Here is a 23,144-nt window from a genome sequence, read left to right as displayed (position 1 = left end):
TTATGGAATATAACCCTAAATGTGTCGCCACTAAGTGGGTCACGTAACAAGGGATCCACACCAGTCCTACTGATTTGTGGCCATTTTTGTGCTTCACAAGAAAAAAAAATGGCAGCCACTCTGTACACACCGGTCCACTCATACACGCAAACATACACACAGTCTGAAAACACAGTGTCCGAGGGGGCGAGCAAAAGAGTAATCCAGTAAACAGGCAGGAGATCAAAAACCAGAAATACAATCAAACCAAAGCAAAAGTACAAAAGGGCAAAAGCAAAAATCAGAAAAGCAATAACCAAAACTGTCAAAGTCAAACTGAACTTTATTGTCATCTTTCCGTATACAAGTATACGGAATATATACAGTAGAGATTCTGTGCAAGACAAGAAGAGTGCAAATGAACTGAGAAGCATTTTAAGTAAAGTGCAGTAAACGCTAACAGCTTTCTGGCGCAGAAGCAAAGTGCAAAGTAAGATTGTTTGTGCAAAATGATTTTTTGTGCAAGTACGGTATGAATAAAATATATCTATGTGCAAATACAGTATAAATACAGTACGATACATGTGAAAATACAGTATAACAACGTATAAGTATAATATCAGAGGGCATATATGTAGCAGCAGGGTCAGTTTAAAATGTAAATTTAAAAAAAAAAAAATAGGAAAACAGTGTAGGTCAGGTGGGTTACGAGAGGGTTGAGGTAGATTGGAGGACCCTGGGGGGTAGCATGGTGTTGAGAAGCCTGACAGCCTGAGGATAAAAACTGTCGTGCAGCCTGGCTGTGATGCTGCAGATTCTCCTCCTGGATGGCAGCAGGGTAAACGGTTCATGTGAGGGTGTGAGGAGTCCTGCACAATGCTGCAGGCTTTTCGAACTGTCCTTGTGGTGAATGTGTCTTGTAGTGAGGGCAGTGGCACCCCGATGATATTCTCAGCTCTTCTAACTATCCTCTGCAGGTACTTGCGATCGGAAACGTTGCCGTTTCTGTATCAGACGGTGATGCAGCTGGTTAGAACGCTCTCAATGGTGCTTCTATAGAACGTAGTGAGGATGGGAGGGGAAGGCTCGCTCATTTCAGCCGCCGCAGGAAGTGTTGTCTCTGCTAGGCTTTCTTGGTGAGGGAGGTGCTGTTGGTCGTCCATGCAAGTTCCTCGGTGATGTGCACCCCAAGGAACTTGGTGCTCTCCACAATCTCCACAGCTGAGCCACTGACGTTAAGTGGAGAATGTGCAGGACGTGTCTGTCATACACCATAATCAAACCAATAAAGTAAACCAATAATAATCAAGCAATGAGCAGAGCTCTCGAATTGTCTTCGGCTTTTCAGGTCAAGGAGCCGGAAATGACGGAGGGTGCATTGGTAAGTCCTGGGCGGAGCAAAGGCCAAACGGAGGGCGTGCTGCAGACGAGACCTGTGGGCGGAGCCAAGCTTGCAGCGGCACGTAACAGGAGATCCCAAACAAATGGGAAGGTAGAAATGGCAAGATGACGAGGCTACAGACGGGCAGAGTGGCAGTGGGGGGGCTGGCCTCAGTCATACTTCCCTGCATGTTTCTGCAGAGGAGCCGACATAACATCTGCGTTCCTCTGCTCATTCTCAGCGGTGTAGAGGCGCCGCTGCCGGATGTAGCTGAGGACCGGTTGAGGTAGCAGGTTCTGCACAGTCTGACCACACTGCAGCATGCGGGGGATGTCTGCGCTCGACTCCTTGACCGTCGACTCGCACACCATGTGGATGTTGTGGAAATGTGGCCGGAGGTCGTCGGAGCCCTGAATAATGGCCTCCAGGTCGGATCCATCGTCGGTGATGCACACCAGTCCAAAGTTTTTGATGATCTCCTCGATGTGCTCGAGCTTCCACAGCCCCGGCACCACAAAGGAGTTCAGCATGTCAGCACCACAGAGAAGCATCAACCGTGGCCCGTCACGAAGACAGGAAGCATCGACAGACATACACATGGATAATTCACTTGGCAGTGGATAACTAAAACTAAATTCCACCAGCTTGTGATCTGAGATTCCAACGAATGAACCAGATGTACCGTCATGGTTCTGGACGGCACGGGAACGAGGCATGGTGCACAAAGAAGGGGCGGACGACCCACTTGCGGCTCCAGCAAACAAAACAGGGTTTATTAAACAAAACTGAAAACACTATAAACACAACTAAACCAAAAAGACCACAAGGGGTCAAAAACAGAAAGGGGAATAAACAAGACTAAATAACAAAAACCAAATACACGCAGAACACTGAAAATATCAAAACCATCAACCAACGATAATCATACACATAGACACGACGCGACGCGATGAACCAGCGGGGAACAGAACAAAAGGCAGGAACTAATATACTACAAGGGTAACGAGACTAACACAGGACAGGTGAGGCTAATTAACAAAACCAAGGAAACAGGGCACAGGTGAAACCAATAAACTCAAAAGGAACTGAAAACAGGGAAACTAGGAACTGACCAAGGAAACGGAAACTAAACACTGGAATTAAACATGGGGCACACAATCAGGGGCACAAGGAACATAACCAAAACCAACTACAAAATCAGACATAAGAACTAAAGGAACTCAAATGAAACACTAGGGAGCCAAAATACCAAAATAGGAGGTGGGATTCAAACACACGACAGAAGGATACTCAGAACAGAAGGGTATACAGACAACCACATGCTCAACACATTGAGCCACAAGACCAGACAGGTAACAGGGGAAACTCAAAGACAAAACATGAAGGACGGGATGACCAGCAATGCCTGCTGGTCAAACGGGGAAAGGACACGGAAGGAGCACAGCAGGGGCCGACCCTGACATGTACATACATTCTGTACACCGGTGGAACAAACAAGATCCAAGGTATGACCCTTATCATGCATTGGAAAATCAATATGCTGCACAAAACTGAAAGAATTCAGTACTGAACACAGCTCACTAGCCGATGGACAGTCAGTATCCACATGAATATTAAAATCACCAAGCAAAATCACAGCGGTAGACATGCCACAAACAAGACTAAGCATCTCATTGAGATCAAGGAAAAAATTAGGGTGAGGCTTCGGAGGTCTGTAGATTAATATGACGTGCAACGGAGCCTTTCCAGCAATTTTACAAGCCAGATATTCAAAGGATGTAATCCCATGAAACTCAACAATTGCGGTTTTAACACAGTCACGGTGTATCACGGCTAGACCACCACCCCTGCCCGTCAGACGGGGTTTACAAAGAAAACTATAACCCAGAGGTGTAAGTCGATTTAGGTGCAAGTTATCTTCTGGTTTCTGCCATGTTTCCACAAGCAGCAACATGTCCAGATTTTTAGCAACAGTCAGGTCGTTGAGGAAAGCAGTCTTATCCGTCAGCGACCTACAGTTCAGGAGCGCACAGCGGAGAGTGTGTAGTCCTTCGTTATGCCAGTCTAGTTCCTGGGAGAGCAGTTCCTGCCGGTGATGCCTGGGAGCAGATGTTAAAGATCAGTTCAGCCAACAGGGGGTGTAATAGTCAAAGGAAAGGACTCATAGTTGAAAGACGGGGCCCTTCTTTCACCCTTAGGGCGAGCTCACCTTAGCACTTTGACTGTCTCCAGCCATTCGGCCTGCCTGCTCTCCCAGCTGTCCACCTCAATCCAGCTGTGGTTCTCTACCGCCAGCTTGGCCATTTCCACCCGATGGCTGGCCTCGATCAGGCCCTTCTCGTTGTAGCCATCGCCCACTGGTGATATGATCCCCTTCACAACTTCATAATGTCCTGGGGAAGCCAAGCACAGCACAGGTGTCCTATGTTGAGTATGGTTCATACTTTTTAACAAAGTAAGTTTCACATTTAAACTCTGTGGAGCTAAAAGTTAACACGCTATGAACCAGCAAAGAGGCTGGGTATGTCATACTTAATGTTCCCAAAAAATTACAACTTTTTATATAAAAAATCAAGTTGGCATAAGCATTTTGTTAGTAGCTTATGACAGGCCAGTGCGCCGTGTATGAAGGCTAGCAGGCGGAGTACCTTTGATCTGCAGGTGCTCACGTGCCAGTTCAAACATGCGCAAGTGCATGTTTGTGACTGGGTTGTAGGAGCCACAAGACAGCAGCACCACATTGGTTTTCTTTGGTACCTGCAGAAAATGCATTGGGAAACATTACAAAATTACACTACATGTAGTCACATGCAGTTTTCTGAATGGGCAGAAGGACAGGGTCCAGTGACAGCACCAGTCTGCTAGTGACCTTCCAACTATCAGCCAGATGCTTCAGCTTCTTACTCCAACTTCTTAGTTTTATAATAATATTTAATGATAGAAATAAACGAGGTACAAGGAACTCAGTCGATATATTACATACCAAACTTAAAACCAGCTACCAGGGAAAATCGAAATCGACATGTTGATTTTTTGCATATGTAAAATCGACATGTTGATTTTTTTGCATCTAAAGGCGTGCAAATTTGATGTCATTTTTGCCCTCGTTGGTCTTCCATACGAAATAGCAAAAACAAGTTGTAGAACTTCGAAGCTTCCAACGTCACAGTCACATGGCAATTGCTGTCCGTCTTTTTGATTCGTCCGCACACGCAGTTAAGTTCGTCACACGACTGTGGGCGTGGTTTACTGGAGCTGGGTTCAAAAGTGCATGCACGCGTTCGAAGCTTCCAGTGTCCTCAGTCACATTGTAACTGCTGGTCAAGTACAATGTCTCGGAAACGTCCCATCGCTAGCGCTAAGTGCGCTGACACTGCACGGAGCTTTGATGAGGTATTTTGTTGCCCGAGTGCTTAAATACACGGAGTGCTGTACATGTGTTGATTACAAATGGAGATGATCGGTTCATTTGGGATTGTATCTCGTTTGGGCAAAAAGCCAACAAGACCTATTATCTTCCGCTTTGATTGATGTTCTGGTAGTAAAGCGTTAGAGTTTTTATTTTGTTTTATATGAGATATGCGATGAAACTACGTCTGTTCTATTCATGTTCACAATAACTTCGAATTAGGATAGGCAGTCCCCAGAGCAAAAATTTGCTGCTCAAAGCTTGCTCTTCTACAGCTCAGGAAACAAAATTGAGATTCTGATTTCAGCCTCATTTTAGTTTCCATTTTGTGTGGTTTGTTTCTGATATGTTTCTCCTAAAATTCACTAGGAGAAATAGATGAGACAGGACAACTAGCAACAGGAGTCATACTTGAGACTTAAGGGAGATGGCTCACTAAACTCAACTCAGTCTTATTAATGGCTCATTTTTTCTCCTTAGTAAAAGAAAATGAGCAGTACTAGAGCCACTACGGAGAAACAAATCCCCACACCCACACATACACACAAAATCAATATTACAGTAATGGACACTTTTATAAATGCTGAAACAATTAAGGCCTTTATTAAAACAGCCAAGTTTACAACACTTTGCACATTGGCACATTAATTTTTAACAGATGAATAGCATATTACCACAAATTTAGTGTCCATCACTACAATGCAAACGCTCCAAATCCTACCAAATACAGAACCCACCCACTGGTATTGTGTGTGGGTCATTGGTATTGCCTGAGAACATTGAGGCTGGTACAATGGCTGAGTAACAGGCAATGACCGTGTAGGTTGAGGCTGATACTGTGGGTGGGTAGAAGGAGATGACTGAGCAGGTGGAGGCTGGGACTGTAGCTTATAAGGCAGAGGTGACTGAATAGGTGGAGGCTGGTTGACACTGCACGCCACAGAAATTGGGTATTGCTGTGCAGAGGTGGATTGAACTACCTGAGGCAGTGATGGGAGGTTGTAGAATCTCTCAGCAGCAGCATCTTTTGTTTTTATGTCCTTCCTTGTGCCCTTCTTAGCATCCACCGTCTTGTCAGCTGTTCCAATATAGTCCACTGTGGCACTGTAGAACTTGTTGTCAGACCATCTTGCCAGTACTACATCTCCTGGCTTCAGATCTCTGAAGCAAGCAATGGGTTTATCATCTTTCTGTAATATATCACCTTAAAAAATTCTTAAAAAGCCTTAAAAATTTTTGTAGTGTATCCATCCTCAAATGTCAAAAACACAAAAAGACCTTAAAATGAAGACAGAGTGAATAATGGAGATTTTACTACATCTTAATTTATAAACTACTCAAAACAGGGTAGGGTGATGCCTAATGAACTGTCATATCACAATGTTCAAAATGAAACAACGTGATGAACGATGGCATCATCTCAGAGTATGGGGAGATAGGTAGTATACAGAGTACTGAGGAAAACCAGTGTTCACAATAAAAGTTAAAATCAACAGAAAGCTGCCGTCTTTCCTGTGCGATACAGACCCAATTCACTGCAGCCAGAGCCTATTACTCAGCATTCAACCTCCTGCTCTCCATCATTACTTTTATGGTTTTGTTGCAGCCAAATTCACAATATAGTTGGTCCCATTAGCATATTTCTGTGCCTGTTGTCAGACAATGTTGTATGAAACAGTGTTTTATCATAGCCCAAATCATATGAATATGGGCATGTCCATGTTAGTTGGCTTTGGGTCTGTTATTTCAGTATATAATGTTACAATGATTTAATATGCTGCAAATGAAACAGCTTCTTATGTTTATTTATAATTCATGTATGCTACCAGGTAGAGTGCACTCAGTCCACTGTGGCCCCCACCCTAGATACTAGGTATCATCTAAGATTTTGGTTGCCATATCACCAAAATTAAAAGTTAACCCCTTGGGACCGGCCATCCCGCCGGCGGGATCTGACAGAAATTTCGCAAAACCGTTTAAATAACTCCGCGAGTTTTTGTCATATACACATTTTAAAAATACTCTCAGAAACCTTGGACGGTCTACTTTTCAAATATATATAGGTAGAAACTAAATATATTTTTACAGCTTCGTGATACGAATTGAAAGAACAAGAGTGACTGACTTAAGCGTCTGCGTCTCGAAGCGGCTCTGATCGCCCACCCACTTGCAAATCGCGCTATTCGCATGATAATAACATGATAATCCGACAGTTAGTATTGGGTAAAGAAATATGTGAATACGCCCATTGTGACCGAAATAAACAAGAGCACATGTCTGGGTAGTGTTTACACTGATCGGCTACAATATAGCACACGGATACGTCTCTGCCGCTGAAGCTTTGCGCCAGTGTTGCCACTTTCAGCAGCGAAGCTCATACCTGTGTTCATAGCTCAGTGGGCTAAGCCTGTGTGCCTGCAATCACGTGGTCGCCGATTCAAACGCAGCGTATTTAGAACGTGAATAGCGATCTTCCGCTGAGAGCGGTCCCAAACGCTCCCGACGCAAGTAAAACCAAGAAAGGTGACACGATTTGCTTTTTTGCCTATTTAACCTAATTTTAAAAACTTTAATACTTCTGACAATGGAAGTTTTGAAAAGAAGACAGATAACGGATTTAGTCAGTGTTTTTTTCATGATTCTACATAATGATTTCAGCGAGATATAAACTGAAATACACGAGAAAGATACGCGGTCGATGATGCCCTCGTCCCCAGAGCGTCAATAATAGTCACTGCATCATATTTATCGCTTTCTATATTTATATAGTCACAGTTTTTCATTTTTCATTCCATCTATCAATAAACTGTGAAAGGGATTTTATTGTTGCTACTTTTCTTGCGTTTCAAACTGCCTTTCCAAAGTGATGGGTGTGGGGTGCAGTGACATTCCAGACTGATGGGCCATTGACAGTATGCAAACTACTACAGGTGTGAGGACACCTATCTCATCAATATTCATTGTGAAGACCACTGACTTTGAGAAAAAGAGTGTCACTCCAAAGTTCTAACACTTTAGTAATCAAACCATATAAAATTTCTGAATGTCACTTTCACCTATGTGTAGCCAACCCCTGTGTCTATAAGCTTCAGAGTTCAAAAGTCTTACCTAGAAATGTCTATAATGTGATTTTTTACAATTTCTCAGCATGTCTGAAAATAGGTTTTTGAAAAGTATATGTTTAAAGTTGATTTTAACAAAAAATAGAATAATAACATTCTAAGAGGTCTCAGATTATTGGTGCTGAGTTTGTGCTGAATAAAAGCAAATGTATCACTTTGGGATAAATGTTTTTTAGATAGGTGAAATATTTTAAAATGTCAAGGCATGTCAGACTACCTCGAAAGTGGAAAAAAGGCCTCAGGGCCCAGGGGGTTAAAATAAAAAGATTTTAAGAAATAGTATAAAAGAGTTGTGCAGTAATGTAAGAATAATTCAATTACCATCTTGGTCATCTTTGGATGAGCCAGGATTTTGTTCATAAAGTCTCATCTTCTTTGGTGGGTAGCGTGCTCTTTTGGGCAAATCTTTTTCCCCTGGCAGGCATTCCAATCTGTGAATAACAGTACAGTATTTCAATTTTAAAGTGGTTCTTATGTTAATTCAGCTTCAATTCTTTTAATTTAATATTAAAAGTACATCTCATAAGTTGTTGCAGCAATTTTTGGTTGATACCATTTGCTACACAGTTTTGGAACTGAATTTAACCATATTATAACAGAAAAGACATTGACATTATATCAGTGTCCATTCATCCGACGAGTAGTTGTAGCACGTCAAAGTGGACCAAATTTTTTGAAACGACGGGAAAGCACGAAAATCTCAACATAAATTACAAATTCGAAAACGAGCCAGGAAAGGGGTTTCTCCTCTACACCATAAGAGGGAATCACCATGGAATACCCAAAAACAGTCAATCCACAGCCGAGTTTTTGGGGGAAGCCCATGAGCAACGTATCAAGCGCCCAGCAGGTGCAGCTGGAGAAAAAGGCCGCCGCCGATCGCGGGGATTGTAACATACCTAATATTATTACTTATACAAAATACGTCTACGAATTTTTTAAAAAGATTTTTAATTAACAAAAATCGTTTACATATAACAAACATGTTAGATTAGAAATGCATATTCAGATAGATAGTGACGTTCTCTTAACCTTTATTATTTTACCTCGACAAAGTCACATTTTTAGCTCAAATGGCGATTATGTTTTATTGATTCTAACTCTATTTAGCTCTATAACAACATATTTGCTGGGCCGGCTCGATTTTCATAATTATTACCTTGATAAATCTACAGTATTAAGGATTTTACTTTTCCAATTAGCATTTAATTGCAGGCCTAATCACATTATGAAATACTGCGATGTAATTTTTCAATATGTGCAGCCCTACATTGATGGCTAAATTAATTCGTTAGTCTTAATACGCAATTGTAATTCCAGTTTTGAAACAAGACAAAAACTAATTTCTCATCTATTTAACAATAAAATCTTGACGCTTCTTAAAATTTCTACCGTAGTTTTAACGTCATTAACGGATTAATACGCGAATAAGCCAGCGACCCTATTTATCTCAGCAGGGCTCGCGACCAACTGAGAGCTAGGCGTACGTACTGTACACCTATCCAAAGTTACAAACCTGTGATTAATGGGTGCGAAAATCAACGCATCTTGCATATGTCGGATTCTAATGATTAAGTTACAGCTATAACTGAAAAGCTACAACCTCCATTAAAATAGAGTATTTCGGCCGAAGTCGTCGGCTTCCCGCAGTTTTCAGAAGACAGCCTGCAGTAATTACTATTTGCCGCACATGCCGACCAGATTTCAAAAAGTATTGTAACCAACATAAATACAAAACTTCACTGAAATTATATTCAACAAAAAATTATCTTTCTTTCTTTTACGAGGCAGTACCTCTCTCCTTCGTCCCTCGCATCTTTCGCGCTCACTTAACGGTCACAGTTTAAGTCAGCCTAATTTGTAAATTAACCAATCACGATGCACCATGTGTAATAGATAGCGCTCTTCACCAATGACATTTTCTAATTCTGACATTGTGCCTATACAGTACATCAGCCAGAAGGTTCACAGTTCAGAGCTTTTTGCGCCAAGTTTGTACAACTTCAGAAAGCGGTAAGTGGATATAAAGCCATTAAATATTACTTTTACCCAAGAATGAATAATTAAATTTTTGTAGTAGTACGCAAGTGTAGGTATGTTGAATTCGATTGTACTCAGAGGTAGGAAAAAGTATCTGCGACTGGTGAATCAGTGGGAAGATGGTATGTACATATAAGTAGGCTAATTATAAGTACATTTACTCAAGTACTGTACTTAAGTACAATTCTAAGATACTTGTACTTTAGTTCAGTATTTTTATTTCATGGCACATCTAATTCGACTAGATTTCAGGGACAAATATTGAATTTCAATGGTAGTGGGATAAGTCTTTTTTTAAAACACATATACTGTATAGACTAAGGCTGGGCAATATATCGACTTTTTACGATATGTCGATATGTTTTCATACGGGATATATGATGAGACAATATCGTTTATATCGATATAGTTAAAGTTGCTTTAAAATTATACTCGTAGAGCCGCTAATCCGCCTGTTTCTCCTCACCCTGTCCGTCTCTTGCAAAACTGTGCCTGCCCCTCTCCCCTCTCCGAACACAATCCACCCCTCCTCTCAAAAAGTAAGGCCATTTGAACACTAAACATATCTTCTTACAAATTATTATTGTTGTTAATGATTGCGTAACAGGCCTATGTTGTGTGAGGATTCAAGGTGGCAAAATGGAAGACATTTTCATATAGAAAACTTTAAGTGAGAGCCAACCAGGAGGTAAAAAAAATATATAAGAACGGATTTTATTTTGAAATTGCACTGCGTTGAAATAGTAATTATATCGCACTGACAAATGAGTCTAAGGCTACGTTCACACTGCCATGCTGAAGTAACTCAAATCGGATTTTTTGCCTTAATGTGACACAGATCTGGGGTGAGTTTCCCGAAGCCTTCTTAACACTACAGTACGTCGTTCGTTAGTTATATCTTTTAACACAGAACTTAAGAACGACGTAGCGTTAAGAACGCTTCGGGAAACTCACCCCTGATCTTTTCAGGGCTGTGTGGACACGCAAATGAAACTATTTGGGGAAATGAATCTGTTCAAACTAAAATGGAAGGAACCTATCGTAATATAGTAGTATTTGAAATAATTGCCACGTGGCTACAATGCCAAAGAAAAATAAAGAGCCTGAAGTCAAAGTTTAAAGAGGCAAAAGACTCGAATTAGCTCAGCGGTCACGGCCACACAACGTGCCAATTTTACGACCAGCTTTTTACCCGTGTAAAAAGTCGTGTAAAAACGTATCAATGTGCGCATGCGTGACGTTTCGGAGGACTGATGCGTTCATGATACAGTTCACATGTACTTATGAATGTGAACCGTCAAGATAGACAAATCCGATCTGAGCAAAAAATCGGAATTGAACAATGTGGCTGGCAGTGTGAATGTAGCCTTAAACTCTGTTTTATGAGGTGGTCCATGAAACATAACTGAATTATGTCTCATGGGATACTTACAGAAAATATAGTTATTACCAATAACTATACCAATACCAGCTTTGCAGCATATAAAGTCATTTTGAATTCATTCAGCCTATAACAGAATATTAAAAATTATAAACAAATTGTGTGGAGGATAATGAGATCAACTTAAGATATTATTATATATGCATTAAAGGCAGAGAAATTAGTATGATCGAGACATAGGAAAGAAGTTGGGATGAGAATGGAATAAGTTCATAGGGAGCACTCTTGGTTTTCTCTGCCTGAGATCAAAAAGAGACACAAAAGCTGAGAAAATATGAGAATTATTTTAGACCTTGATGAAATCTCATTTGAAACTTAAAAGGAGTCTAATTTGAGATTTTGTGCATCTTTTAGAATAAAATGAGAAACAGGAGAAATAAGCCATAGTCTCGTTATGGTTTCTCACAGACTTCATACTTGTCTAGGAGAAATAAAGGAAATATATTTGAGAGCTCTTTTCTAATTTTCTTTTCCTCTGGGTCACTTTGAAAATCACAAAAAGTGTCACTTGTGCTGTAATTTGGATCGCAACTGAAATGCATAATTTAAGGTTGCTCAGTAGTGTGGTGCATTATATCCTTATCTATAAACAGATTTCTGTTATGGAAATCACTTTCAGAATTCTGTTGAGGGAAATATTCAATGGAGTATTACGGATTATTGTTGGATTAAGTACTGAAATATTATTATAAAACTAAGAAGTTGGAGTAAGAAGCTGAAGCATCTGGCTTGTTTTGGTGTATCACTCACTGGGTTAAGACCTTAGGCTGATAGTTGGAAGGTCACTAGCAGACTGGTGCTGTCACTGGACCCTGTCCTTCTGCCCATTCAGAAAACTGCATGTGACTACATGTAGTGTAATTTTGTAATGTTTCCCAATGCATTTTCTGCAGGTACCAAAGAAAACCAATGTGGTGCTGCTGTCTTGTGGCTCCTACAACCCAGTCACAAACATGCACTTGCGCATGTTTGAACTGGCACGTGAGCACCTGCAGATCAAAGGTACTCCGCCTGCTAGCCTTCATACACGGTGCACTGGCCTGTCATAAGCTACTAACAAAATGCTTATGCCAACTTGATTTTTTATATAAAAAGTTGTAATTTTTTGGGAACATTAAGTATGACATACCCAGCCTCTTTGCTGGTTCATAGCGTGTTAACTTTTAGCTCCACAGAGTTTAAATGTGAAACTTACTTTGTTAAAAAGTATGAACCATACTCAACATAGGACACCTGTGCTGTGCTTGGCTTCCCCAGGACATTATGAAGTTGTGAAGGGGATCATATCACCAGTGGGCGATGGCTACAACGAGAAGGGCCTGATCGAGGCCAGCCATCGGGTGGAAATGGCCAAGCTGGCGGTAGAAAACCACAGCTGGATTGAGGTGGACAGCTGGGAGAGCAGGCAGGCCGAATGGCTGGAGACAGTCAAAGTGCTAAGGTGAGCTCGCCCTAAGGGTGAAAGAAGGGCCCCGTCTTTCAACTATGAGTCCTTTCCTTTGACTATTACACCCCCTGTTGGCTGAACTGATCTTTAACATCTGCTCCCAGGCATCACCGGCAGGAACTGCTCTCCCAGGAACTAGACTGGCATAACGAAGGACTACACACTCTCCGCTGTGCGCTCCTGAACTGTAGGTCGCTGACGGATAAGACTGCTTTCCTCAACGACCTGACTGTTGCTAAAAATCTGGACATGTTGCTGCTTGTGGAAACATGGCAGAAACCAGAAGATAACTTGCACCTAAATCGACTTACACCTCTGGGTTATAGTTTTCTTTGTAAACCCCGTCTGACGGGCAGGGGTGGTGGTCTAGCCGTGATACACCGTGACTGTGTTAAAACCGCAATTGTTGAGTTTCATGGGATTACATCCTTTGAATATCTGGCTTGTAAAATTGCTGGAAAGGCTCCGTTGCACGTCATATTAATCTACAGACCTCCGAAGCCTCACCCTAATTTTTTCCTTGATCTCAATGAGATGCTTAGTCTTGTTTGTGGCATGTCTACCGCTGTGATTTTGCTTGGTGATTTTAATATTCATGTGGATACTGACTGTCCATCGGCTAGTGAGCTGTGTTCAGTACTGAATTCTTTCAGTTTTGTGCAGCATATTGATTTTCCAACGCATGATAAGGGTCATACCTTGGATCTTGTTTGTTCCACCGGTGTACAGAATGTATGTACATGTCAGGGTCGGCCCCTGCTGTGCTCCTTCCGTGTCCCTTCCCCGTTTGACCAGCAGGCATTGCTGGTCATCCCGTCCTTCATGTTTTGTCTTTGAGTTTCCCCTGTTACCTGTCTGGTCTTGTGGCTCAATGTGTTGAGCATGTGGTTGTCTGTATACCCTTCTGTTCTGAGTATCCTTCTGTCGTGTGTTTGAATCCCACCTCCTATTTTGGTATTTTGGCTCCCTAGTGTTTCATTTGAGTTCCTTTAGTTCTTATGTCTGATTTTGTAGTTGGTTTTGGTTATGTTCCTTGTGCCCCTGATTGTGTCTTTACATGTTTAATTCCAGTGTTTAGTTTCCGTTTCCTTGGTCAGTTCCTAGTTTCCCTGTTTTCAGTTCCTTTTGAGTTTATTGGTTTCACCTGTGCCCTGTTTCCTTGGTTTTGTTAATTAGCCTCACCTGTCCTGTGTTAGTCTCGTTACCCTTGTAGTATATTAGTTCCTGCCTTTTGTTCTGTTCCCCGCTGGTTCATCGCGTCGCGTCGCGTCGTGTCTATGTGTATGATTATCGTTGGTTGATGGTTTTGATATTTTCAGTGTTCTGTGTGTATTCGGTTTTTGTTATTTAGTCTTGTTTATTCCCCTTTCTGTTTTTGACCCCTTGTGGTCTTTTTGGTTTAGTTGTGTTTATAGTGTTTTCAGTTTTGTTTAATAAACCCTGTTTTGTTTGCTGGAGCCGCAAGTGGGTCGTCCGCCCCTTCTTTGTGCACCATGCCTCGTTCCCGTTCCCGTGCCGTCCAGAACCATGACGGTACATCTGGTTCATTCGTTGGAATCTCAGATCACAAGCTGGTGGAATTTAGTTTCAGTTATCCACTGCCAAGTGAATTATCCATGTCTATGTCTGTCGATGCTTCCTGTCTTCGTGACGGGCCGCGGTTGATGCTTCTCTGTGGTGCTGACATGCTGAACTCCTTTGTGGTGCCGGGGCTGTGGAAGCCCGAGCACATCGAGGAGATCATCAAAAACTTTGGACTGGTGTGCCTCACCGACGATGGATCCGACCTGGAGGCCATTATTCAGGGCTCCGACGACCTCCGGCCACATTTCCACAACATCCACATGGTGTGCGAGTCGACGGTCAAGGAGTCGAGCGCAGACATCCCCCGCATGCTGCAGTGTGGTCAGACTGTGCAGAACCTGCTACCTCAACCGGTCCTCAGCTACATCCGGCAGCGGCGCCTCTACACCGCTGAGAATGAGCAGAGGAACGCAGATGTTATGTCGGCTCCTCTGCAGAAACATGCAGGGAAGTATGACTGAGGCCAGCCCCCCCACTGCCACTCTGCCCGTCTGTAGCCTCGTCATCTTGCCATTTCTACCTTCCCATTTGTTTGGGATCTCCTGTTACGTGCCGCTGCAAGCTTGGCTCCGCCCACAGGTCTCGTCTGCAGCACGCCCTCCGTTTGGCCTTTGCTCCGCCCAGGACTTACCAATGCACCCTCCGTCATTTCCGGCTCCTTGACCTGAAAAGCCGAAGACAATTCGAGAGCTCTGCTCATTGCTTGATTATTATTGGTTTACTTTATTGGTTTGATTATGGTGTATGACAGACACGTCCTGCACATTCTCCACTTAACGTCAGTGGCTCAGCTGTGGAGATTGTGGAGAGCACCAAGTTCCTTGGGGTGCACATCACCGAGGAACTTGCATGGACGACCAACAGCACCTCCCTCACCAAGAAAGCCTAGCAGAGACAACACTTCCTGCGGCGGCTGAAATGAGCGAGCCTTCCCCTCCCATCCTCACTACGTTCTATAGAAGCACCATTGAGAGCGTTCTAACCAGCTGCATCACCGTCTGATACAGAAACGGCAACGTTTCCGATCGCAAGTACCTGCAGAGGATAGTTAGAAGAGCTGAGAATATCATCGGGGTGCCACTGCCCTCACTACAAGACACATTCACCACAAGGACAGTTCGAAAAGCCTGCAGCATTGTGCAGGACTCCTCACACCCTCACATGAACCGTTTACCCTGCTGCCATCCAGGAGGAGAATCTGCAGCATCACAGCCAGGCTGCACGACAGTTTTTATCCTCAGGCTGTCAGGCTTCTCAACACCATGCTACCCCCCAGGGTCCTCCAATCTACCTCAACCCTCTCGTAACCCACCTGACCTACACTGTTTTCCTATTTTTTTTTTTTTAAATTTACATTTTAAACTGACCCTGCTGCTACATATATGCCCTCTGATATTATACTTATACGTTGTTATACTGTATTTTCACATGTATCGTACTGTATTTATACTGTATTTGCACATAGATATATTTTATTCATACCGTACTTGCACAAAAAATCATTTTGCACAAACAATCTTACTTTGCACTTTGCTTCTGCGCCAGAAAGCTGTTAGCGTTTACTGCACTTTACTTAAAATGCTTCTCAGTTCATTTGCACTCTTCTTGTCTTGCACAGAATCTCTACTGTATATATTCCGTATACTTGTATACGGAAAGATGACAATAAAGTTCAGTTTGACTTTGACAGTTTTGGTTATTGCTTTTCTGATTTTTGCTTTTGCCCTTTTGTACTTTTGCTTTGGTTTGATTGTATTTCTGGTTTTTGATCTCCTGCCTGTTTACTGGATTACTCTTTTGCTCGCCCCCTCGGACACTGTGTTTTCAGACTGTGTGTATGTTTGCGTGTATGAGTGGACCGGTGTGTACAGAGTGGCTGCCATTTTTTTTTCTTGTGAAGCACAAAAATGGCCACAAATCAGTAGGACTGGTGTGGATCCCTTGTTACGTGACCCACTTAGTGGCGACACATTTAGGGTTATATTCCATAAGACCTGGTTACTAGTGACATCCAATATTAGGTCTATTAAACACTGCAGCTACACAGAAACAGCCAGGCGACAGCTAAATGTGCAAGAAGACTCCATTCTGGAACCCGAAGTCAGAAAATTACATTTCAGGGAAAAGTAGTTCAACTCGTCATACTCACCGAGTGAAACCATATAGGCATCAAAATTAACATTAATGACCATGTCCCAGGTACCACTGATGTTAACGGACATATTGATGGATATTGCTGGTTGCTGAATTACCCACACAAACTTACTCAGATCACCTCGGTGAAAACGATATTACGAATCTCACATACAAAAACATTTAAAATAGGGTCAAACGAGGTCGCAGTCGACTTTTTTTTTTTTATGGACAACAGGTGAACTTCGAAGTAGTTCCATTACAACTTAATTGTGAGCTTTCGTGCACTACTACTTAATTATAATTGCTACTTAATTAGCCTACTAGTAATTAATAAACCAAGTCAAATAGTCTCAAAATAGGTTGCATGCATTTTACCTGTACGTCTGTATAATAATAGGGTGAGTTAAGCAAAAGTGGGACATCAGGTAAAGTGGGACATTTAAGCTTTGCCCTATGCTACTTTAAAGAAATCAACAACTTAAGAAAACAAACAGTGTATGATGCTACAATGGGGCTTGGTCTTCACCAACTGTCTTCATTTGTGTGAGATGTTTATGATGGATGTTCTCAGAATTTCAATGTGTAGCGCGACCGCACGGCAAGTGGACCGACAAACAAAATAACTCTTTCGAAAGATAAGGCTCTAGAAGCATATAATGGGTTATATTGTTTAAGATGTTGGTTTTTAGTAAAAGACAGCTGGAAATAGTCTTTAAAAAATAAAGCACATTCTTCAAAAAAATATATATTAATTTCTGTCGGCAAAATATACCAAGCAATGTTTCAAGGGGATTTAAAGACAATGATTTTATTTATGGTTTGGTCAATATTGCTTTGTGCAATTAAAGAATATGTTGCCTCTATATAAAAACACCACTGTCCCACTTTACCTAAACAAGCTCATCAAGAAATGGGAAGCGCCCCTTTATGTTTTATCCCATTTAACTCTTAAATATTGATTATAGATTGTCTAAATGTCCACACAAATGGTTTTCAAGACATTTTTCTAAATCATTTGCCGAAAAGTGTCCCACTTTTGCATAGTTCACCCTACTCAAAGAATCTGTTTAAAGCATTAACTGTAGAATAGGTGGTCTTTTTGGACCATAAAACAAAGTGGATGCGTGACACTCAACTGCGATGCTGATTCTGAGCAAAAGAGGCACACTGACGGCGAGATGAAAACACATTTCGGTGCTGGGCGGATCGAGGCACCGATGGAGCAGAGACACTGAGACTTGCTTGCCAGAGAAGACACGCACTTTATTGCCCGTCCTGAGACGGTCTATAACAGACACCCAAGGAGCACTAAAGCAGAAACGCAAATGGGAAACACAAGGTGGTCAGACGCCGAATGTACTGAAATAATCCAAAGACTGGAAACACAATAATGCTTATATTAACCAAACAAGACTTTTAGCTGACAATTTGAGGAATGGACAGGAAAAAATACTCTTTAAACAAATTCTATATAATGATGACTATTTTCTTTTTCTATTTTCTATGGTGCTTTAAAAAATGCCTCATACATTTCAGTGCATGATGAAGCATTCTTTCTGAAAACTTGTTTGCAGACTTGATCTTCACAGAACAGTTCCTGGAAAGGAAAAAGACAGATCTATTCATATGTGACACAGCTGTTCGAAATGTTAATCTGAGTTTCAGGAAAAAAAAATAAGAGAAAACTACTAAAAGTTATATTCAATTCATTTGAAATATGATATACATACCTGTTGCTGTCTAGTAAAAATACAACACATGTGGCTCTGAAGGCCATGCCTACATTAATGTTCCCTTCATCACTGAAAAAACATCATAATATATCTGAGTCAGTACTTAAACCCAGCAAACAAATATTCTTCACCTGCATTCATGGCCAACCTACAGTGTAATACAGGGGGATACATTTGTAAATCACCTATCCATTTTCAATCACTCATTCTGGACAGGGTTGTGATGGGGAAACTCTACACACATGTTGTGGAGCCAAGATTCAAACTGTTCCTGAAGGTGTGAAACGACAGTGCTATCCACTGAATAATGTTTTAAAAAAATATCTCTGCAATAGTAATTGTGTGCTTGTTGGTTAAATCTGATACATTTAAATTAGCAGAAATGCTGCTTTCAGTATTGCTTTATTGCATTACTAATGGCATTACAAAGACTGCTGCTGTTACCAGGTGAAGTCTATCATCCTGGATCCAGTGGGCCCAGCCACGGTTCATCTTCTCACCCGTTTGTATGCAAACCAGCGTGTTACTCTCCCATCTCACCACTGACTGCGAGGATGGACAGGAACAGGTCAGCAAATGATCATGTGCTTTGCCTGCATCATGGCGACTGCATTGATGAGTGCCGGACGAAGCCCGAGCAAAGCTATTAGTTACCGTTTAGGCAAGAAGCAGCAAACAGCATATCTAAGGCACCTGTGATTTCAACCAAGGAGACCTCAATAGATAGTTGACAAGTGTTTATTTGTTGAACAAATTTAAATGAGCATGTGAACAGTGATTTGGCGAAGCCCGTCTCTTGATCGTTGGTTCCATCGACTCAGAAGCTGACAGATCTGGCCGGGCGACCAGGCAGGAGGCGAAGGAGGTGGAGGGGAGGAGGCGGGAGAACGAATAGCTGTAAAGGAGTTAAAGAAGTGGGTTAGATTTACTCTTTATATAAAACCTGGACCGCTGTGATTGGACACGCTGGCGTTCATTAGGTCTCCTTGTTTGAACTTTCGCATTCACTTTCATGGCTTTAGCTGTTAATCAGAAGGTGTGGATAGCATTACAGTACAAACAATTCTGAAATAAATCGTGTCTGTTGGCTGCTCTCTCCCATACCTTGCAATGCCTTTCATCCAGTCCCTTGGTGAACTCCTCAAACTCCTCATTCAGCCTGAAGCAGAAGGAATAGTCCCTCAGGTGGCTGAGGGTCTTCACCACATAGACGTCCCCGTGCTGCTCCGCCACCTTCCTGTGCTTCACTTTGAGCTTTGAGGGCTACCTTACGCAGCACTGCCCTGATATCTGAAGGAGCAGAAGTGGTGAAGCACATTAATCCCCCACAGTGTGGCTGCCTGTGGATCTCAGCAACGCTTCCTCCCCGACTCCTTAGATGCAGAAAACACGACAGTGATGAACCTGTGATTAAAGGCCTTTTCTCAAGACTCATTCATCTGCACAAAAGGGTGAAGAGCAGGTCATTTGGAATAACAATCTCTGCTGAAGAGCTGTAATAATTTTAAAAGTGCTAGATGCATCAGCTGCTGCCCGGAGCACAAAACCTGGATCCCTGAGCAACGGAAAAAAGTAATATGGTCTAATGAGTAACTTCATTTTTCCTACATCCAGACAGGTTTGCCTTTGTCATTTATTTTCATATCAAGTAACTGGAAGCATTTCTTATTGAGTAACGGCACAGTTTAATAACACATTTTCAGATCTCCCATGAAATATTACTATAGCTAACCCATGTAGCTATAGTAATAAAAAAGTTACAATTCATAAGTAAACACTCAGAAATACTTTCATTATATTCTCCATCCCCAGTATTCCTAATGGTTGGAAATCTACTACATTACTATGCTATGTAATACTATGTAAGTAAAAATTTAAAAAACTGTATGCAAGTTGATACATTGTTTTTTATTCTGTGGAAAGATTGTTCTGCTTACCATATTTAGCAATGAATTATAATTTTTTTTTTTTCTCAAAGATATTTTTATTGATTTTAAACCTGAGAAAGACACCAGCAACAAAACAAAAAGCACACACGTTATTTCAAAAGACCTCACTAAATATGACCTCACTAAATCACCGGGGTCAGACATGTATCAGCATCACTGAGGCCAAAGAGCGCGACCAAAGGGTCGGGGTGTATAGGCTGTTTGAGGACTAAGGACAGGGTTTGAAATATCCCCCTCCAGTATTCTTCAAGACTAGGACACGACCAGTACATGTGATTAAGCGAAGCATCCTCATTTCCACACTTGTCACAGTGGGGATCCACATTCGGGTAAATACGCGATAGTTTGACTTTGGACATTTGAACTCTGTGCACAACTTTAAACTGTAAAAGACAATGGCGGGCACATAAAGATGTTGAATTAACCAACTTAAATATTGAGTCCCAAGTGTCCTCACTCAATGACACGTTAAAATCCTGTTCCCAAGCAGTTTTGATTCTATTAATAGAGGGACATTTCATACCAGCCAGTTTGTCATAAATAACGGATATTAACCCTTTGCGCGTTGGTTGCAAAGTAAGAAACATATCAGCTGCATTCATAACTGGTGACTCAGGGAAAGTCCGAATTAGAGATTTGAGAAAGTGTCTAATCTGCAGATATCTAAAAAAAATGAGTATTTGGGAGATCATAAGAACATAAGAACTATACAAACGAGAGGAGGCCATTCGGCCCATCGAGCTCGCTTGGGGAGAACTTAACTAATAGCTCAGAGTTGTTAAAATCTTATCTAGCTCTGATTTAAAGGAACCCAAGGATTCAGCTTGCACTACGTTATCAGGAAGACTATTCCATACTCTGACTACACGCTGTGTAAAGAAGTGCTTCCTTAAATCCAGTTTGAAATGTTCTCCCGCTAATTTCCACCTATGGCCACGAGTTCTTGTATTTGAACTAATGCTGAAGTAACTATTCGGTTGAACAGCATCCAAACCTGTTAGAATCTTATAGACCTGGATCATGTCCCCCCTCAGTCTCCTTTGCTTGAGGCTGAACAGATTTAGCTCAAATAACCTTTCCTCGTATGACATTCCTCTAAGACCAGGAATCATTCTTGTGGCCCTACGCTGCACCTTTTCTAAGGCCGCTATGTCCTTTTTAAGATATGGTGACCAAACCTGTACACAATATTCTAGGTGAGGTCTCACCAAGGAATTGTATAATCTTAGCATTACCTCCCTTGACTTAAACTCCACACACCTGGAGATGTACCCCAACATCCTATTGGCCTTTTTTATTGCTTCCCCACACTGGCGAGAATGAGACATGGAAGCATCAACATACACACCAAGGTCTTTCTCATAATCAGCTACCTTTATTTCAGTAGGTCCCATAAAATACCTGTACTTTATATTTCTGCTCCCTACATGGAGTACCTTACATTTGTCTATGTTAAATTTCATCTGCCAGGTGTCAGCCCAGTCACTAATTAAATTAAGATCCCGCTGTAGCTGCTGAGCCGCTAGTTCAGTATCTGCTACACCACCCACCTTGGTGTCATCTGCAAATTTCACCAGTTTACTGTATATATTGGTGTCTATATCATTTATGTAAATTAGGAACAAAAGTGGTCCTAAAATTGAACCCTGCGGTACCCCACTATGAACGCAGGCCCACTGTGACATCGAGCCTCTTATAACTACTCGCTGCTTCCTATCCGTTAACCAGTTATCAATCCAAGTCGCTACAGTTCCTAAAATACCTGTCGCTTTGAGTTTAAGTGAGAGCCTCTTGTGGGGAACAACATCAAAAGCCTTTTGGAAATCTAAATAGATGACATCATAGGCCTTCTTATCATCAACTTCCTGAGTAGCTTCCTCAAAAAACTCCAACAGATTTGTTAAACAGGATCTACCTCTCCTAAATCCATGCTGGCTATCCCTCAAAATGTTATTTGAGTCCAGGTAATCTACCATTTTCTCTTTGATTATAGCCTCCATAACTTTACCAGTTATACAAGTTAGACTGATTGGCCTATAGTTTGACAAATTACTTCTATCCCCTTTTTTGAAAATGGGCGTTATGTTGGCATGCTTCCAATCAGAAGGTACCACACCTTCAGATAAGGATTTTTGAAACAGTAATGTTAAGGGTCGGCAAATAATATCCCTCATCTCTTTTAACACTATAGGTAAGATGCCATCAGGGCCCTGTGATTTATTTATTTTGAGCTTAGCTAGGCTTTGCAAAACATCAGCTTCAGTTATATATATATTAGTTATAGACGATGTTGAATTAGTAATAAGAACTGGTAAGTTACTAGTGTCCTCGACAGTGAATACCCGTGCAAAACTATCATTGAACTCATTTACTATGTCAATGTCGTTTTCAATTATAAGACCCTTACTATCCTGCAGATTAGTAATTTCAGCTTTTAGAGCTCTTTTAGAGTTAAAATACTGGAAGAAACTTTTAACGTCATCCTTAGCCTCCAATGCGATCTTCCTTTCGACATTCCTTTTAGCTCGTCTAATGTCATTTTTTAATTCAGCCTGTAGATTTAGATACTCTTGCTTTATTATGTCATCATCAGTTATTTTCCATCTCTGGAACAAAGCCCTTTTCCTCCTTACTTTATACTTTATGTCCCTATTAAACCACCTAGGTTGCAATTTCCTAGATTTATTCTTGCTAGAAACAGGTATGAAGTCCTCTTGTACTTGCAATAATGTGCTTTTAAAAAATTCCCATGCCTCTTCAACAGTTTTGTTATTTAACTCCATCCAGTTCACGGTTTCTAGTTTTAATCTCATACAATTGAAGTTAGCCTTCCTAACATTATATATTTTTGATTTGGACTTTGCTCTTCGGGCACTAAACTTAACCTCAAATTTAACCATGTTATGATCGCTACTGTCAAGTG

At 41.5% G+C, this 23,144-nt stretch overlaps 2 protein-coding genes and 1 long non-coding RNA gene across 3 annotated transcripts; 1 reads left to right on the top strand and 2 right to left on the bottom strand.

The window, feature by feature from the left end:
* Positions 1-304: 304 nt before the first annotated feature.
* On the bottom strand, positions 305-6,707 carry LOC140582244 (nicotinamide/nicotinic acid mononucleotide adenylyltransferase 1-like). Its single transcript, XM_072706468.1, has 6 exons — positions 6,701-6,707; positions 5,750-5,973; positions 4,009-4,117; positions 3,570-3,753; positions 3,392-3,459; positions 305-2,012 (listed from the first exon to the last, which is right to left on the bottom strand). The coding sequence occupies exons 1-6, from the start codon at positions 6,705-6,707 to the stop codon at positions 1,531-1,533; spliced, it is 1,074 nt and encodes a 357-aa protein (XP_072562569.1). The 3' UTR covers positions 305-1,530.
* A 3,655-nt stretch (positions 6,708-10,362) lies between these two features.
* On the top strand, positions 10,363-16,090 carry LOC140582420 (nicotinamide/nicotinic acid mononucleotide adenylyltransferase 1-like; the record flags this gene model as incomplete). The annotated part of the gene is made up of 5 exons (XM_072706777.1): positions 10,363-10,470; positions 12,266-12,374; positions 12,630-12,813; positions 12,924-12,991; positions 14,383-16,090. Coding segments are annotated over 5 exons (951 nt in total), but the record flags the coding sequence as incomplete, so codon positions are not given.
* Positions 16,091-17,572: 1,482 nt separating this feature from the next.
* On the bottom strand, positions 17,573-20,174 carry LOC140582423 (uncharacterized). Its single transcript, XR_011985391.1, has 4 exons — positions 19,377-20,174; positions 18,717-19,167; positions 18,270-18,341; positions 17,573-18,136 (listed from the first exon to the last, which is right to left on the bottom strand). It is a non-coding gene; the product is annotated as an uncharacterized lncRNA (long non-coding RNA).
* Positions 20,175-23,144: the final 2,970 nt, after the last annotated feature.

This window comes from Paramormyrops kingsleyae, chromosome 24 (genome assembly GCF_048594095.1).
Source record: "Paramormyrops kingsleyae isolate MSU_618 chromosome 24, PKINGS_0.4, whole genome shotgun sequence".
Classification (NCBI taxonomy): Eukaryota; Metazoa; Chordata; class Actinopteri; order Osteoglossiformes; family Mormyridae; genus Paramormyrops; species Paramormyrops kingsleyae.
Note: the sequence above shows the minus strand (reverse complement) of the source record. Positions and strands in the feature narration are given on the sequence as shown.